The sequence below is a fragment of the Penicillium argentinense genome (assembly GCF_028826775.1).
Source record: "Penicillium argentinense strain IBT 30761 chromosome Unknown utg000004l_segment0_segment0, whole genome shotgun sequence".
Classification (NCBI taxonomy): Eukaryota; Fungi; Ascomycota; class Eurotiomycetes; order Eurotiales; family Aspergillaceae; genus Penicillium; species Penicillium argentinense.
In genome coordinates this window covers 3,396,963-3,414,000 of record NW_026622663.1, presented here as the reverse complement: position 1 = coordinate 3,414,000, position 17,038 = coordinate 3,396,963, and the positions used below count along the sequence as shown (strand labels likewise).

The window sequence follows — 17,038 nt, the reverse complement described above, 5'->3', positions numbered from 1 at the left end:
CTGTTAAGTTAGTCGCCAGCCGAAAATGATTAGGTAATGATGGGTTGGGCCTGCAGAAAGCCTTGGAGCTTGTGGGATCTGTCTACAATACCCAGAGACGACCGTAAGATAGGTAGGGAGGATTGCGTGAAGGCCAATCCATTGATCAGTGACGGCTTTAACCGTCCTTCTTGGCACGGCAGACATCACGTCCATCTTCAACTCATTTCCTTCACCTTCAAGAGGCCGTCCTTGGGATGAGAAGCTCGAATCGATGAAATCCAAAGCCTGTATAAGACTGTGAGCATTCCAAAAGCGACCATCCCTGCAACTTTCAATGATCCAACCGAACCGGATACCAAGGTATCCGGTAAAAATCTCTTTTCTGGCCAGTAAGCTCGGCCAACGGAGGAAGCGTTATCTTTGTATAGATCGACTTCACACTTGTTGCCAGTTACGATCTCGTACGTAATTGCCCAAGCAAGCCAATATCAACTCGAACAGTGTAGCCATTATCATCCACATGGTCCATATCGGAATTCAGTGGCAGAAGAGATGCTTCGGAGGAATCGCACAGTTTGAGTGATAGGTCGGAATTGAGGAGAAAGTTTCGGCTGGCGATGTCTGCGACAAGCACACGCCTGTCATGGACATTTTCAAGTGTCCGGGCCATCTCATAGAACCACTTAAGTTGGAACTCATATGTGGGACGGTGTGATTGAAGATAAGTTCGAAGATCTCCATTAGCTATGTGAGCAAGCTGAGTAGCTTCGGCTGAAAACCCAATGCAACGAACAACATCGCTTGAACGATGATCATAGGGATCTTGCAGATGACGGTAAATGGTTTGCTCGTGTTTAATTTTGTCGATGTTCGCTTGCACATCGGACTCTGAATGCCAAGGGTATCTTAGGGGAATTTTCACAGCTACGCCGTTTTGGAGGAAAACGACCGAGGCGTGTCCATTGCCCAGAACTTGTTCCTGGGGAAAATAATTGCCTTGGTCATCAGAAAGGGTGACTGCATGGCGTAGAGAGGAATGGAATTTGGACTGGTGTTGTCGTGATTCATGGGGCTGGTATGAGATACTACAAGGTATTAACTTAACTACTAGTTAACTATTAAGTACAAGACCGATCACATAATCATCCTGATCCCTTCAACCAATTGTCCTTTGTCACCTGATGCATACATCGCTTCTTTGAATCAGCTCCTTCGACAGACAAGCTTGGCCCGCTTAGTTGACCACGCTTGTGATGATGGAATCAGGGGTCGCACATACTGCCCCTTTCTCTTGGGCACGAAGCTGTGTCATTAGGGGATGGAATGACGCTAGTTAGTACCTTGTGCACGTTAGAAGGCAAACATTTAGACTCAATTCGAATTAAATGATAGACTGTTGGATGGAGCGATGGGTATCCTAAAAGCTAGTCCTAAATTTCCATCGCAAGCAACGCCTTATAGAAACAATGTTAAGACCGGTGAAACGCCATAGTGGATGCTATATCCAATAATCTCTTAAAGTTAAAGATATTCATCATCGTCCATCGATGCCTGCTCATCCTTGGGGTTTACAGGAATTTCGTGGCGCGCTGTCCAGACGGGTGCTTGAGGTGGAGGAGGTGAAGCAGCAGCAGCAGCAGCAGGAGGAGGCACGAAGCTTGTTGCTGTAGATGGTGGCGTCAACCAGGGAAAAGGCACGGCGGTGCCGTTGATACGGATCTCGCCCACGAGCTTTCCCAGACGCTCTGGCTCGTCCACATAGCCATCCCACAAGCCGAGCAACTGCGCCACGAGCCGGAAGATCGCAATACCAATCGTGATGATGGGCGTCAAAAGGGTCGAAAGATGAGACAAACGCCACAGCATTGTCACGGTCACAAATGGGAAGATGGGTGCATCCGGGCGCAAGCAGTAGCCGGTACAGGTGTTGGAAATAAGGGGGTGGGAGTACATCTCGGTCATTTGGCACTCAATGATATACCATGTCAGAAATATGAGCGTGGTCCAGCCAAGCTTAGTGATGCGTAGACGTCGGGATGTTGGGTTTCGTTCCCATAATCGAGGAAGCGGGATGGCAGCATAGATGCGGGTATCTGGCTGCGTATTGCTGGTTTCTCTCAAAGTCGAATCCGAGGTTTGTTTGTTGGTCGCAGAATCACCGAGCCCGTCAGTGACAATTCCACCCAAATGGTCCTCCAAACGATCCAATCCCTTCTTCACTTCTTCAATGTGCTTCGTCAACGAATGCAGCTTGTTCTCTATTCGGTCGTACTCATCATGGTCTTGGTTTTTGGTTGCCAGTTCGAGCCGGTTGCGAAGCTTTTGTTCGTACGTAGCTTCCTCCTCTTCATCGGATTTCACTTCAGTAGGATCGTCCATGATTGCTTGGAGTGATTCAATGGTATCGTCACCCAGATCGAGGGCCTCTTTGCCAGAATGGACATCTTCGATGACCGTTTCAAGAGCACTCTTTGGTAAGTTAGGTCGAACGAGAGGAGGCTTGGGCTTGGATCGCTTGGTGATGCGTGTTTCAGAACCAGAATTTGTCTCCCGATTCTCGTTCTTTGCTTCAGGCTCCTCGGATTTAGGCATGACATCCGCGGTTGGTTTGGTACCAGCAATTGGTTCAGGTCCTGGCACCTCCTTTTCTTGTGGTGGCGCCGCGGGAGGAACAATATCCTTCGTTAAATCGCTTGGAATTTCAGTCACTCGTTCTGTCATGGGCGTATCAATCCAGGCACCCGTGACCCTGGGTGTTTTGTCATAAACCTTCCTCTCAAAAAGCTTGGGTGGCTCTGGGGTTTGGACCTGGTCCATCTTTGGGCTTTCGGCTCTTGATAGCTTGCGCAGAAGGTCTTGAGAGTCTCGCTTTGCTGCACTTGGCCTTGTCAATGTCGAGTTCTTGTATACAATGATTGGCGTGTTTGGAATGGCGTTGCCATCTATCTGAGGCGTATTTCCATTCAAGCCCAGTCCACCTTTCTCGTTCGATTCCTCTGTATTCGACGCGTGGAGATTGGCGACGCGTTCCTCGAGGGCGCCTCGGGTTGGCATTGGCCTACTGCTAGTATCTCGCTCGGGGCGAGGAGATGAACGGGTAGTCCTGGATGTCGTTCTCTCTCCACTTATACTTGTTGCAGGGATATTGCTGGGTGGGTCATGCTGCGCTTTCTTCTCTTGGGATTCCGAGGCAGAGCTCCCACTAACATTCCGAAGCCATTCCTGTGGGCGTGCAGCGCGACTGCCCCAGCTGCGTGGAAGATTGAGTGAGGGCCATTGTTCGCCGTCATCCTCCGAAATGGGCTGTTGTTCTTGGTGTTGATCATGTTGAATTTCCTCCTCTCGTCGCTGTAGATTATCCGCCGTCAAAGCTGTGCGACTCCCAACTTTGGCCTTGCTGAAGATCGCCGAATCTTTGCCCGTTACTCGTCGGAGGCGCTCCTCATCTCGAGAATAATTGGTCTTACGTCTGCGCGGCGAGTTGTGCACCATCTCATCGAGGAGGCTCGCCTCCGAAAAGCGTGATTCTGTATCGTAGTAGAGACCTCGCTGTTTCGAAGAGGAGCGATTGAGACGACCAGGGGAGCGTTTTTCAGCTAAACCATTCAGGTCTTCCCAGTCCATGTTATCGGCCAATGTCCCAATTTCATCAATTTTCCGGTATGCATCGACGGGTTCGGCGGGCGGGTTTGATGTGTCGGAGGTCGGTGATGGCGCGTTGAGGTGCTCCCACGGCCGTGTTTGTCGCGGGCTGGTATTTGAGCCCAGCTGATGACCTTCATCAGACATGCTTGTCCGTGAAACAGCGCGGTACGCTCCAGCTAGAGTGCCCGTGCGATAATTATGTCGAGGACGCGTTCCATTTTGCTTCGAAGGCGACGGGAAGGTTGAGGGTTCGAAATCGAATTCGTGGCTTGCGTCGCCCGCGCGACCAAAGGGCGAGTGCGGGTGATGATGTCGCGCGAGTGAAACTCGGTCGGTCTTTGGGGTCGACATGACGAAAACAAAGCAACAGGCCCCCTTGCGCGGGTGGAAGAGTGATGGTGAATCTGGCCGAACCGCGAGTAAATAGAGCGATCCCGCATTCCCGAAGGGGCTAGCGACGCCCGGTCTCGATTCAGTCGCGATCGCATGTGCGGTCTATACTTCCTTTCGCCACGTCCTCGACTCGTCCTGCTTCTTTTCCATTCAACCCGCGAGCCTTCGAATCATGCGAGCATCTCCCGCTGCTCAGTGACTCGACGCCTCATGTGATCCGCTCACTTGCACGGATCATCTCCCGCGACGCGCCTCGATACAAAAAGCCTTGACTGCGGCTTAACCAGGCTCTCGCAGAACAACCCCGCCACGGCTTCCAGAAACACTCGTGTATTGAACCTCAGTCACAATTATATAAAACGAAATGGCCAAGTCATCACGCCGCAAGACGCCCGCGTCGTCGCCGGTCTCATCGGGCGCTTCGACTCCCAGCTCCGCGTCCGCTGGTCCCATTCCACCGTTTACAAAAGTGCCCGCCGTGCTAAAACCCTTTGTCGAAAAGCTCGTCCCGGAGGAAGTATACTTGGTTCATATCGATACAACAGCCACAGACCTGAAATGGCAAACTTTCCTTGTGCCATCAGTGGTCAACGTCGTTGTGGCTGCCGTCATAGCTCTGCGAGTCTACTGGGGATGTAGCACCTACCCTGCGCTGATTGCAATTTTCTTGGGAATGGAAAGCTCTCTTAGCTTCGATACCTCAATGGCTTCCTGGATGGAGATCACACAGGTCATTCTCAGACGGACAGGCACGATTCTGATCGACTACTTTCTCGTGACACTATTCCTGTCCTGGCCGTTTCACTTCATCACGGGCCCCGTGCGCTGGCGCCGTGCAGTCGGATTCCGAGACCGTGAAATCATTGTTCGCCGCAGTAGCCGAAGCTGGAGTCACAAGCTGGAGCGTAATAAGTGGATTCGTCATGACGAAAAGATGCGCGACAAGATTGTTGCAGCTGTCACTCCCGAGAGGCTAGGAAAGACTGGCTACCTTCTCGTCGATGATGACTGGAACCTGGATTACCAGGCCATGATCCGCGCCCATGCCTTGGTTGATCTCACGCGGAAGGGCGAGGGCGTTCAGCTCGACGAGTTCCGTACAGCTGTGCTGGTTCACACCGATGCAGACGGCTGGCTAGTCTGGCGTGTTGCAGATGAGAACACGCCTGCCGGTCGTGAGCGCAACGCTCACCGAGATCAAATTCTGACCTTCAAGGACAGGCTCGCTGCCTTAGGTAAAGAGGACTTGTTCTTTCGCTGGGTTGAGTTGGTCCAGTGGGAGAGTTCACGGCCGGGCGGTTTTACCCCGGAAAGACAGCAATCAACAATGGTCCAGGTTCAACAGATGTTCGAGAAGGAGAACATCAGCTTTAGCGAATTCTGGGATGACTTGGGAGGCATGGAAGGCATCGAGATGCCACCGCAATAACGGTTGCCACGAATTTTGTCTATATAGCCTTAGATTCTGTCACATCCTGCTTTTCAACTGGGAAGTCCGCTCGTGCGGACTGAACTGGCATTGATATACATATGATTGAATATGCCGAGCTTACTACTCTAATCCTCGAGGCACTCTCTGCCTCTTCCCATTTATTGTTAGGGTATTACGCTGTTCAAATCTCATTTTCGTTTCAAATGGTTCTTAGGGTTTAGAAAGCTGCACCTGTGAGCTCATCATAATGCGAATATATACGTAGTGTACGTGGAACATGTACTTCTTACAGCCTTCATGGAAGCCTTTTCCTCCCACGGTGCCCCAACATATCTTAGCACAAGGGGTAAAAAGAATTGAGGAAGGGCGGAGAGCAATCGGAACTTGGAAATTATATCTATCTAATCTTATGCTAAACAGTCCCACAAACAATATAACGATACCAATCAGTGCAAGGGGAATCTTTATGAGGAAAAAAAAAAAAAAAAAGCAAATGCGACTTGGAGCAAATAACGTAGAAAAACGCTCGGCAACGGAAAAGGTTCAGAACCGTACACCCAAACCATCTTGGGTCAAAGGACGCGACGGCGAGCTTCCACTTCGCGGACGTAATCCGTATGCTTGAGGCGGAGATGCCAGCGCCGGCGCCGCCACCGGTGCATAAACATGAGCACCTTCTTGAATCAGGGGACCAGACAAATTAGGATGGTAGAGTTGGTAGGTAGGGATGTGTCGTGGAACCTGGAGAAGGCCAGCTTCATGCAATCGTTGTCGCGCATCACGCACGTCAACACGATGGCTCCCAAGATGCAAGAGATGCGCGGGCTCCACATCGGGCTGCCAATTTAGCTCCATGTCTCGCAATCGCTCGTCTACCGATCCCAGTCGTTGGTGGCGTGGTGGAGGGTAGAGAGAATCGGACTGGAGTGCACTTCCTGCGCGAGGAATTTCACTGGTCCAACTGGCTCTTCCTGAAATAGCCCGTGGCTGTGCGAGTGCAGGTGATGCACTATGCGGGACTTCAGCGGGTTGCTGGAAGCTTGGAAGAGGTGAAAGCCGCGGAGGGTATCTAACAGGCTCCGTGGCCCAGGACTGGTGTGAGTACCCAGATGAGCCGCGAGAAAGTGACTCGGGAACGAGGGGCTCTGAGGCTTGAGGAACCTGGCTATCCGAGAATCCGTGGGTGAGAGGCATTGAACCAGGCATTACCGCAGATGGATGAGAAATCGGCATTGGATTAGGAGGTGTGGATGCAACTGGGGGCCTCGGCATAGCGGGCCTCTGCCGGTTTTGTGACATCGTTATGCTGATGTCCTGATCATATGGTAGAGGCGGTGGTGGGTATGGGAGGAGAGATGGTGTGCTTGCAGATAGGTCGTGAGACAGCTCATGTATAGAGACCGGATATGGAAGAAGGGAGGGTACACTGGCTGATAGATCTCGGGCTGGAGGTTCGAATGCCGCTGCAAGTGAAGAACGACGAGATTGAACCTGAGAGTTAGGTGCTGTATGAAGACCGGGGCCATTCAGTGGGTGGCCATAGAGGTCACGACCAGGCTCACTATATGTTGAGCGATCAATTGGCTCGACCATGAGCTCATGCGAGGTTAGCTCGTGGGCCAAAGGAGATGCAAAAACATGGCTTCCTCTCCCATCAAGAGATTCCACAGATGGCTTCATCTGCAAACCAGATATCTGATCCATTCCACGCGCGGCGGGCATAGATGCCGGGCGTCTTGGTGGAAGATCTGCCTCTAGCATGCGACGGGCTGCAATATTTGCATAAGTTGGCACATTTTCTTTGCTGACTGACACAAATTGGCTTGGAACTCGTTCCGGCATTTCAGCTGTAGCTTGTCCATTGCTGGATTTGCGAACAGCGGCCAGCGCTTTTTCCGCCGCTGAAGCTAGAATCGTAGAGCGGCCCCCTTCATTTGTTGACATGCGACTTGAGGATCCCTTTCCTTGTACTTGAGAGAGTTTCACCAGTGGTACGGCCGGCCTAGCACCTCGTAGCCGACGAAGGCCTCTATTTCGTTTCCTTGGTTGCCTTTCCCTCGACTGCCGTGTTTTCGTGTGCCGATCAACCACTTCCCAACCTTGGTCGTCGTATGGAACTGGTGGGCTCGATGATGCAGGAGACGGCTTTGGTTTCTCGGTAACTTGACTCATCTGCGATAGGGCCGGGGAGATGTGAACAGCTCCTTGTGTCTCTTTATCCGTTTCATAGCCTTCTTCTGACTCATATCCGGCTTGTCGGTAGATATGAGGAGGGAAGGTCTCCAATCGGAACCGAAGAGGAGGACCAATTTCTTCTGGGGACTCTGCTCGAGGAGACCCTGATTCTGTCCAATTCCATGTTGACTGTCGTGAGATGCCCTCTTCTGCCGATGACTCCGGGAACGATGAGGATGAGCTGCTTGACCGGTCAAATACCGACTTTTGATTCCGAGCATATTCCTGCGAGGAGCTCGGAGACATCTGGTCAATCTGATTGCTGATGCTCCTCATGAGCTGTCGTAGATTTTCTCGCGCTTCTCGAAGGACTGGAGGATGAACGCCCATAAGTGTCTTTTTGGGGAAGAGTTCAGCCAGTCGAGAGGCATGAGTTTCGTATTCGCGATAGTCGCGAACGAGCCCGCAGTCATGGTAGTGGGACATTCTCTCCTTCGCCGTTTCATATGATTTGCAGAGAAAACGAGTGGCAACGATCAACCATGAGTCATAAAATCCAGGGTCATGCTTGTTCGCCAGATCCTTGAACTCGTCATCTTTGATACGAAGCTCGTCCCGGCAGAACCCTTGAACCACACTGTGAATTTTGACTACATCCAAAGTTCTATTGCCACGGTATATAGAGAAGAACCCTTCTTGACTGCTTTCCGTCTGGGAGCCAGTGAGCTCGGGAGTCTGCTTAGAGTCTGTGCTCACTTCATCAGTTGATCGCTGACCAGACCCATTTTGCTGAATAATGGAATCAAAATCGGAAGTTCGCTCAATTAAGCCATAGTGGATTAGAGTGCCGAGTGTAGTATCCAGATCAGGGTCCTCGCCGAGTTGGGCACTGCTAAGAATATCTGCATTCTCGATAGACATTTCATGCTTTCCAAGATTGAGCAATCCCACAGGGACATGGTGACCGAGGAATGAGAGCAGATTGATGAGGTTTAGAGCTTGGTGTTGTTGCAGACGATACAAGTCGTTCATAATTCCCAGGAAGGGCTCGGCGAGCTTCTTGTCTGTGACCTGATGTTTAACGTGATATTTTTCGATTGGCTTGCGTGTCGCGTTGAGACGATGTCCGATGGCGTGAATTGCTAGAGGCAAGCATTCGTAATGTTCAACCAACTCGATAGCCTTCGCATTTTGTTCTTTCGTAGGCTTTTTAATGCCTAAGTCCTTGAACAGAAGCTTACATGCGTCATCAACGAGCATTCGAGGCATGGTTAAACAATATGGCTCGAAGAGGCGCTGCTTTTTCCGTAGAGTCGTATCAATAGAGGTGTACATGATACTGCATCTCTGGTTCCAGGGTAGGAAGGGTTTGAACTCGTTGATATCCTCGTCATGGTCGAAAGTGATACCGTCGAAGACCAGGAGCCAATCGTGTCGTGTCTGTAACCAGCTTCTCACTGCGTTAATGTAGCCCCGAGACTCCTGGTATCCCGACTCAATGGTGTCTTTGCTGTCAACCAATGTCGCTGCCTGTGCAATTTCCCAGAAGCACTTGGCAGCACTTTCGCGAGACTTTGCATCGATCCAAAATATGCCACCGGTATAACACTCGCGCTGTGAGAAGACATACTGACGCGCTAAGTGTGTCTTCCCTGACCCGGGTACGCCAGAAATCAGAACGGCCATGGTGCGATCTGGTCGTGATCTCGCCTTGAACAAGCGGCTGTGGAGAATTTCTAGCTCTTTTTGCATTCCGAAAAAGGTTGCATTTGGATGAAATCCTGCCGGTGCAACGAAAAGAGGAGGGTCCTTGGTATGGGAGCATTGCGAAAAAGACAGGGTACCGCTGTTGCTTACGTCGGATACAGGAGAGCTGCGGCCTTCGGTAGCTGGGGCACGGGGCAGCGCAAGAATGGAGCGACCTATTGCAGAGAAGAAGAGTCAATCAAATCTGACTTGCTTGAAGAAACAATTCATTGAGTGGGATGGATAGTATCAGCTAATTTGAGGAAAATGAGGTAGACGGGAGCCACCGCGGAATCAACCACAATAAGTTAAGGTACAGGAAAGGGAGTTCGTCGGACGGAGGAGTAGCAACAACATAAGCAATACCAAGATGGAAATCTGGGGAGCGTTCGCGGAACAGAGCAAGCGCACCAAACGCAAATCATTCAAAGTGATGTGCAAAGTAAATAGTCAAAGCCCATCGAATGTCATCGCCGAGGGAAAATATTTTCAACCGGTGGCTCCTCGACTTCATAATCTCTCAAAGTCACTGCTTCTTCCGGGGGAGGGAGTGCCCTACCAGTAGAATTCAGATCCGGCATAGATTGTCCGATCGGGTCATCTACTCTATCTGCAACCGTCAGTAAGGATTGAGGGTGATTTCACCAAGACTGAGACTCACCGTTATATATTTCCCTAGCTTTGGCTTGCTTCTCGACAGCACGGGTTTTCCTCTCCTCAACCCATCGATCCGCAATGATCGAAGGAGCCTGGCGAGAATATCGAAGAAGGGCTTCAGCAACCACCTCATATCCCGCGGCATTCTCGTCGTCAAACTTGCACATATGACTGTGGTCTGCCTCAATCCCCATCCGCTCTACACCCTCAAGGTAAGGTGCAGCCGAGTGTTCATCGACAATGATCTCACGCGTCCCCCGAACATCGGTTGAACGGGTTTCGTGAAGAAGGTAAATATGAAACCGTCCCATAATATCGGCGAACAAGCTGTTTATATGCTGTAAGGTCTCATTGTTTGTGCGCAAAGCCTTGACAAGCTGCGGGGAGGCTTCCATAAACTTTTTAGGTAGAACGGCATTGCAGATGTTGTGCAACAGTAGGCCCCATTTCGCGACATCGGAGCCATTATGCGGGGTGCCGAGGAAGAGGATACCAAAGGTCGAGACGTATACGGAGCGGAGGTGTTCGGTTTTCTCGTTCAATAAGCTTCGGCTGTAGATCAGGGCGCGCTTGACGACCAATCCACCGAGCGAGTGACAGACGAAAATGATCGGGCGGTCGGCGCAGCTTCGTAGCTATGAAAAGATGAAAGTTAGTACTGTCTGTTGTTCTGAGATATGCGAGGAGGGCCAGGGCCCATACATTGCGGTTGGCAGCCAAGTTTGAAGCTAGTGTTTCTGCGTGGCTCACGATCGAGTCTCGCGACGTGCCGTCCGTAAAGGCAGTGACATTCGCATTATATCCATAGCTTAGGATGCGAGGACGGAGAGGCGCCAGGATATCCGGTAGCAGATCGGCCGGCCAGAAGCAGCCTGTTGACTTGCTGGTCCAGGAATCATGGGGGTGGCCATTGAGACCGTGGACGAGGACGATGTCGACGGTGGGGGTCCCATTGCGGGGAGCGTAGACCTGTGTCAAGCCAAAGGGCTTGAACGGGCGAGACTCGGACATATCTCAAAGGGTCAGATCAGAGCAAAATCCATGCTTCTCGCTTTTCAACTGAAGGGTATGTGGAGAGGGCAAATTAGAGCGATCTCTGTCATATATAAAGGGGGAAAGGCGGATCGCGGCTGCAGGTGATCGTGTCGATTTACATAGATGTTCCCCTGACCCTCCCGGGTGACTGGGCCCAGGGTACGCTCCAGAGTGGATCGAACCTTGCAGGCAGCTCGTTTGACTCGATCAACAGCCCTCGCAGCCACTTGTCCAGAGTCGACACTAGGCACCTTTCACCCTGTTTGGGGGCCAAGGGCGAAACTGCGCCACGGTCGATGTGCCGAATGTTGCAGAATGATGCAGGAACCCCGGTTCAAAATGCCCGAAGTTGCGCCCGGAAGGATCTCGACGCCTGCTCATGAGTCATGCAGGCGGTAGCAACCCTCCTAGACGACAAATCGGATCGGGATCGGTCCTTGCGCAGGTCCGAGTCAGGCTAAGATGAAGATTGGAGGTTGCAGGCCGAAGCTTGGGGAAAGCGGGCAGGTGAGGGCAGCTTGGGTTCCCACCTTGCGCGGCTACCCCATATGGAGATGCCTCTGCACTCCACATCGAGACGCGTGACCAAACAGCGTCATTGTTCAAGCCTGATCCAGGATTCTCGGATGATCGACCGTTCCGGCAGAACTAAGCATTTCTGAGAAGCTCAATCCTAGATCAGGGGACTAGTAGTAGGGTACTGTAAACAATGTGGGTGCGCTTGTGATAGATGGTAGTTCTCGGGACACATACCTACCAGGTATAAGGTAGGGGAGATACCTCCAGAATGCAAATGATCTCATCCATAGGACTGAACTTCGATCTTGATATGCAGTTATAGAACTAAATCAGGCAGCCATTATAATACAGATATTATGGGTACAAATAGCAGTGCGTCAAGGTCAGGCACAGATCATCATTGGCAGTACATCACAGCCTTCCTTCTTTCTATTTTGGGACTACACGCAATCTACCGCCCCCGGAAAGCGGGCTTCCGCTTCTCCGCAAAAGCGCGCAGCGCCTCATAGCGATCCTCTGTCTCAATGACTCCTTCGTAGGCGGCGTTCTCGGCCACCTCGCCCAAGGCAGCTCCCTGCACGGCAATCAGAGCCTGTTTCAAGGCAATGGGACCACCCTCACAAATATCCAAAGCCAGCTTGATGCTTTCGCGGAGAACCTTTTCGCGGGCAACACCGTCCTGGGTCGCTTCCTCGGGCAGCACCTCCACCAGGCGATCGCAAAGCCCCATGAAGTAGGCCTCGGGGCCGTAGACTCGCCGGCCTGTCAGGATGAGGTCGCGAGCCCGGGGGATACCGATCAGCCCCGGCAGTCTGTAAGTACCACCCGCACCGGGAATAATCGCAAGGCGGGTCTCGGGCAGACCAACGGTGCTGGAGGAGCCGAAGACGCGGAGGTGAGTGCACAAAGCCAGCTCAAGGCCTCCACCCAGGGCCATAGACGAGACGGCAGAGATGGTGGGGATCTCTAGTTCGGCGAGGTTTTTGAAGGTACTGCGGAGCTTGAGGAGGAAGTCTTCCGTTCTGTTTTCCGGAGCGTGACCACCGGTTAGTCGAGTTTCACAGGGAAATGACAGAAGCCACGTGAGCAGTAGGAATTACTCACTGGGCAGGTGTCATTTTGGCGCGCTCCTTTAAATCTGCGCCTGCGCAGAATGCCGCATCGACGTTACTTGCGACAACCAATGCCCGAGTGGGTCCGTTGCCTTTTTCCGCAGCGATGGAGCTCACCTGCGTCGACAGGTTTTCGAGCAGCTCACGCGAGATTGCATTGCGGGCATTGGGTCGGTTAAGTTGAAGCACACGCACATGTCCAGATCCGGGAGCTGGGATTTGCTGTGTAAGGATGATATCGCTGTCGACACTGGTGCTGTATCGCGAGACGAAGACCCGGGTGAAAGCCGAGGCTGGGCGCGCCAGGTGTGGGTTGGTGGCCAGACGGACGAGCCGCGGTGACAGTTTTGTAGCCATCTCTAGGATTCGACTTGAGAAGAATCTAGTGACTCAATCACGGGGAGAGCTGATAACGGTTGGTTGTACAGAGCACCGCAACGGGGAGGAGCGAAGAAGTAGGAGCGAAGAAGTGGGAGCTCGAGTGTGGGGAAGCTGCGCCGAGGGTGGCCGAGGGTGGCCGGGCGGTCGGAAGGACCTCGAAACGATGCATGCAACTCCAACAGACTGCAGTACTGCGTAGTAGTAGTACTGAACGCCTTCGTTCGAAGACGTGGATATTATGCTACGCTTAAGGAAGATTGTCATGGCTCGACTGCGATGGTGAAGATATACGTGGGGGTATCATATTTAAAGCAAAAACTAGTAGAAATACACTATTTGTACAATCCTGCGCCATAGCCTTCTACTTCCTCATCACTAGGCCACTCCCAGCCTGGTGTCTGGCTGATGATCTTGAATGCCTCCTGTACATTCGAATCCGATCGCAACTGTTCCAGATACATCCGTATAGCCACTAGGGTAAGACGAATGTTTTTGTTCCCGTTCTGGCGCTCCATGGAAGCTTCGCCCAGCTCAGCAGCAGAATGACTCATCCATCGAAGCAGGTGAAGCAAGGCTTCGTCGTCGCCTGCCATCCCGAGAGCACCTACAAAAGAATGTAAGGTCACAAAGGATGGAACGTGAAGACCTTGAGGGATGCAGGGCTGAGACTCGTCTGTGTTGCCTGCCACAAAAATGCTTTGCTCTGCAAGGTCTGGCATGCCCGAGGCCGGAAGCACAAGGCGCTCAAACTCAGCCTTGAGGATTTGGAGGCCAGTTTCCACCATGGGGTTGAAAGTATCGAGCTCGTGCTCTGGCTCGGGATTTGCATATTCATCGCCATGCGCAGCTCTTTGGATCAGGCTGGAGGCCTCATCGGAAACTCCAGGATATCTCATGCCAGCATCGACGGCCTTCTTGAATGCTATACACAAGGCTTTGAACCCTTGCGATCCGGGATCCACATTTCGATGTTTCATCCACTGCAAGACAGCCAGAGTTTCATGCCATCCGATAATGCGATAAAGACAACGAGTTCGGTCTGTATGCTTTTTGCTGACACGTTCAACGCTCATGGTGTCAAGGATGTGGACCCAAGCAGCATGGCTGGGCGGCTGTCGTAGTTTGACCAGCTGAACAGCATGCCACAGGGTCCGAGGATGCTTCCATTGACCCATGTCCTCCTGGAAATCGGAGAGGGCAGCAAGAGGCTCGCAGACTTGCGTGTTCTCGGTAAGAGCCGGGAAGTCATTGGGGGACAGGACTTCCTTGCTGCCCATTCTCTTGCGGATTGACTTAGAATGAGTACACATAAGCTTGATGAACGAGAGAAAGACTCCATCTGGTATTGAACCGAGAGCCTTGACATAAGGCACCGGACACTGTGATGGCTGGCCCCAAATCACGCACAATGCTGCCAGTTGAGTTTTTGCCAGGTCACTGCGTCGCAAATACTCCAACCCCGTACGCAAGTTCGGGGCAGTTCGGAGCAAAAGAGCTAGAAATTTCCCAGAAGGACGGAACCCATGGGAAAACATCTCGGCAAGCAAATGCTCCACGGTCGGTGGTTCTGTCCGTACGTAAATAACGTCACGAGCAGAAGCAGGTTCGGCATGGACTTCAGGACCATCGCCTGGTAAGGCATGTTTTGTTTCATCAAATCGTCTTCGAATCGCCACCTGCCGGTAAATCAACTTCACAATCATTTCTACGTAGATAGCAGATTCGGGAGGAAGGCCCTGATCTTGGTAAGCTAAAAAGCAGGCCCAAGCTTCGCGAATCGTTCTCGTAGCACGGATTCGAGCAACCCAAACGGCAGTTGAAAGATCAGGTTCATCGGTGTCGGGTTTAAAGAGAGTCCCGGTAGGGTGGACGAGAGTTCTTGTTTGAATGGTTGGGCTTCGGTCGGTGTCCCAGCCGGCCAGGATCGTGGAGGCTTTCTCCCAGACTTGATGTGAATACCCGGCTTCTGCCATTTGCGACAATACGTTCATCGCGCGACTTCTCAATCCATCATTTCCACGTTGAGCATCCATGCCTAGCTTTTCTTCCTTCCACGGTGGCCACGAGGGAGACTTCAGTTCAGCAGACTGTCGCTCAGCTTCTGTTTTCTTGTGAGCTAGTTGAACAGCAACGATGGATTGATATCCTTTTCGCGAAAGAGGAAGAACCGGCTTATGAGATGCCATGGACTTGAGAAGTTCGAACTGCGCCTGCTGCTGGATGGAGGCTGATCGAAAAGGATTCACTTTGGTGGGTAGTGAAAGCAGCCAGAGACAGGTATTAAAAATATTGGTGCTACCACGATCAATTTTTTGCCGGTCGAGGTTCGAGATCTTGGTCTTTTCCGAGTAAGGTCTTGTCAAGAATCGAGCGAATACGGTTGCGATCGTGGGAAGAGCACGAGGCCAGACTTGTCGCGCATGTCGAACTAAGCGATCAACAATGATTACGCAAGTCCCCAGGGTTATCCGTGCAGGGGATTTACCAAGAGGTAGCTCTTCGATAGTGTTTGGAGGAATTCGCTGTAGAAGGCTGGCAGCTGGCAGGCGATGACCACTCATTAGGTGCAGGGAATGGACGAGAAGCAGACGAAAAGAGCGTGCATCGAGGTGGTGCTCCTTCAACAGAAAAATAGGAATAAATATAGGAACACCCGGGCCATGTCTTGTTGCGCCGTCAGCTTCTAAAACAAACATCCGCGAGACCGCCTGACGAGCAGTTGGGCTTTTCAGAACCCATGCCCACGAAACAACATCTTCGACATCGTAGCCTCGCGCATTGAGATAATGATAGGTATCGGGTTTGAAGACACGGATGAGTGCAGCATCCAAATTATTGCCCACCTCTGACAGGGTAGCGTGCGAGGAAGAACCCGAGAGTAATGGGTCCACGAGTCGTATATATTCCGCAAGAATAGATTGCAGAGATACGGTCTGCAGGGGTCGTCCATATGTTACCCTTGCACCGTGGTTGAAAGTGCGGAGACTCGACTGCTCGCCGCGTCCGAACACATGTTTCTGAAGGGTTTTGCTTAGGTATTCGGAAGGCGTAGGAATTTGCTTCAATTCCCGTCTCTTCCCCCGTTTATATCTCGAGAGCTCCGGTGCGTTCTTTGGCCCGCGCTGTTTCGTGTTGAGCTTTAATGTATCCGGTGGTTCCGGGGCTTGTGATATCGAAGGACGAGAGGTTTGGGATAAAGAGCTTGAATTTTCGTTTGAATGGCTTCTGCAATTGTCATTCAATCTAGAACTGAGGCTCTCAGGGTAAGAAAGACAAGCTTTGGTCCCAAACGAACGATGAGCACCACGAGGTGTATTCCGTAGTGGACAACTCGGTCGACGTGCAATGAGGCGTTTATCGCGACAGTAGGCCTGTTCGTATTCAACAATTCTTCATTAGCCCAACTATTTTCCTAGCTCCACAAGGCCATTGTCAAAGTACCTGGCGCCAGCGATGGCCAAGCGAATGCGTTGCTCTCAGCGAGGGTACCCCCGAAAGGCCTCGGACATGATTGAGAGCGGGTGACATCCATGAATGTAATCATCAAGCAAGCTTCTAGCAGTGCTCGCGGCCCTGAGAAGCTGCCTAATAAAACTGGACGTAGAGCGTGCAAGGTAGCGAAAAATAGATCGAACCGAGCATCAAAAACGCGGCCGGCAGAAATGGATCCATCCGCGGTCACGTGCACGATCGTCACCTACGGTTTTCGGGAAGGCGCGCATTCTCGTCTCACGAACGAACGGAATCCGCCTCGCCTTGACAGAACCACCTTCACCAGCGCTTGGGTACCAACTTTGCCCATTGTGTCCTGAGTGAGGTCCCTGCTCGATATCCACGACTCACACCTCATTTCCCAAATCCTTCTCGCCACTGGAGGCATTCACTTTCCTGTTGTCCCTCTGTCGCGACCCCATCGTTTCTCGATCTTGCGCCGGACCTTGCATCTAAGACCGGTCGAGCA

At 51.9% G+C, this 17,038-nt stretch overlaps 5 protein-coding genes across 5 annotated transcripts; 1 reads left to right on the top strand and 4 right to left on the bottom strand.

Annotated features, from left to right (window-relative positions):
* Positions 1–1,503: 1,503 nt before the first annotated feature.
* On the bottom strand, positions 1,504–3,978 carry N7532_004196 (uncharacterized protein; the record flags this gene model as incomplete). The annotated part of the gene is made up of 1 exon (XM_056616690.1): positions 1,504–3,978. One exon carries the CDS (start codon positions 3,976–3,978, stop codon positions 1,504–1,506), a length of 2,475 nt encoding a protein of 824 aa, XP_056477047.1.
* Positions 3,979–4,384: 406 nt separating this feature from the next.
* N7532_004195 (uncharacterized protein) lies at positions 4,385–5,449 on the top strand (the record flags this gene model as incomplete). Its single annotated transcript, XM_056616689.1, has 1 exon — positions 4,385–5,449. One exon carries the CDS (start codon positions 4,385–4,387, stop codon positions 5,447–5,449), a length of 1,065 nt encoding a protein of 354 aa, XP_056477046.1.
* A 546-nt stretch (positions 5,450–5,995) lies between these two features.
* Positions 5,996–11,041, bottom strand: N7532_004194 (uncharacterized protein; the record flags this gene model as incomplete). The annotated part of the gene is made up of 4 exons (XM_056616688.1): positions 5,996–9,549; positions 9,933–9,983; positions 10,035–10,665; positions 10,733–11,041. The coding sequence occupies 4 exons, from the start codon at positions 11,039–11,041 to the stop codon at positions 5,996–5,998; spliced, it is 4,545 nt and encodes a 1,514-aa protein (XP_056477045.1).
* A 994-nt stretch (positions 11,042–12,035) lies between these two features.
* N7532_004193 (putative mitochondrial methylglutaconyl-CoA hydratase (Auh)) lies at positions 12,036–13,053 on the bottom strand (the record flags this gene model as incomplete). Its single annotated transcript, XM_056616687.1, has 2 exons — positions 12,036–12,606; positions 12,689–13,053. 2 exons carry the CDS (start codon positions 13,051–13,053, stop codon positions 12,036–12,038), a joined length of 936 nt encoding a protein of 311 aa, XP_056477044.1.
* Positions 13,054–13,409: 356 nt separating this feature from the next.
* N7532_004192 (uncharacterized protein) lies at positions 13,410–16,586 on the bottom strand (the record flags this gene model as incomplete). Its single annotated transcript, XM_056616686.1, has 2 exons — positions 13,410–16,302; positions 16,567–16,586. The coding sequence occupies 2 exons, from the start codon at positions 16,584–16,586 to the stop codon at positions 13,410–13,412; spliced, it is 2,913 nt and encodes a 970-aa protein (XP_056477043.1).
* Between the last annotated feature and the right edge of the window lie 452 nt (positions 16,587–17,038).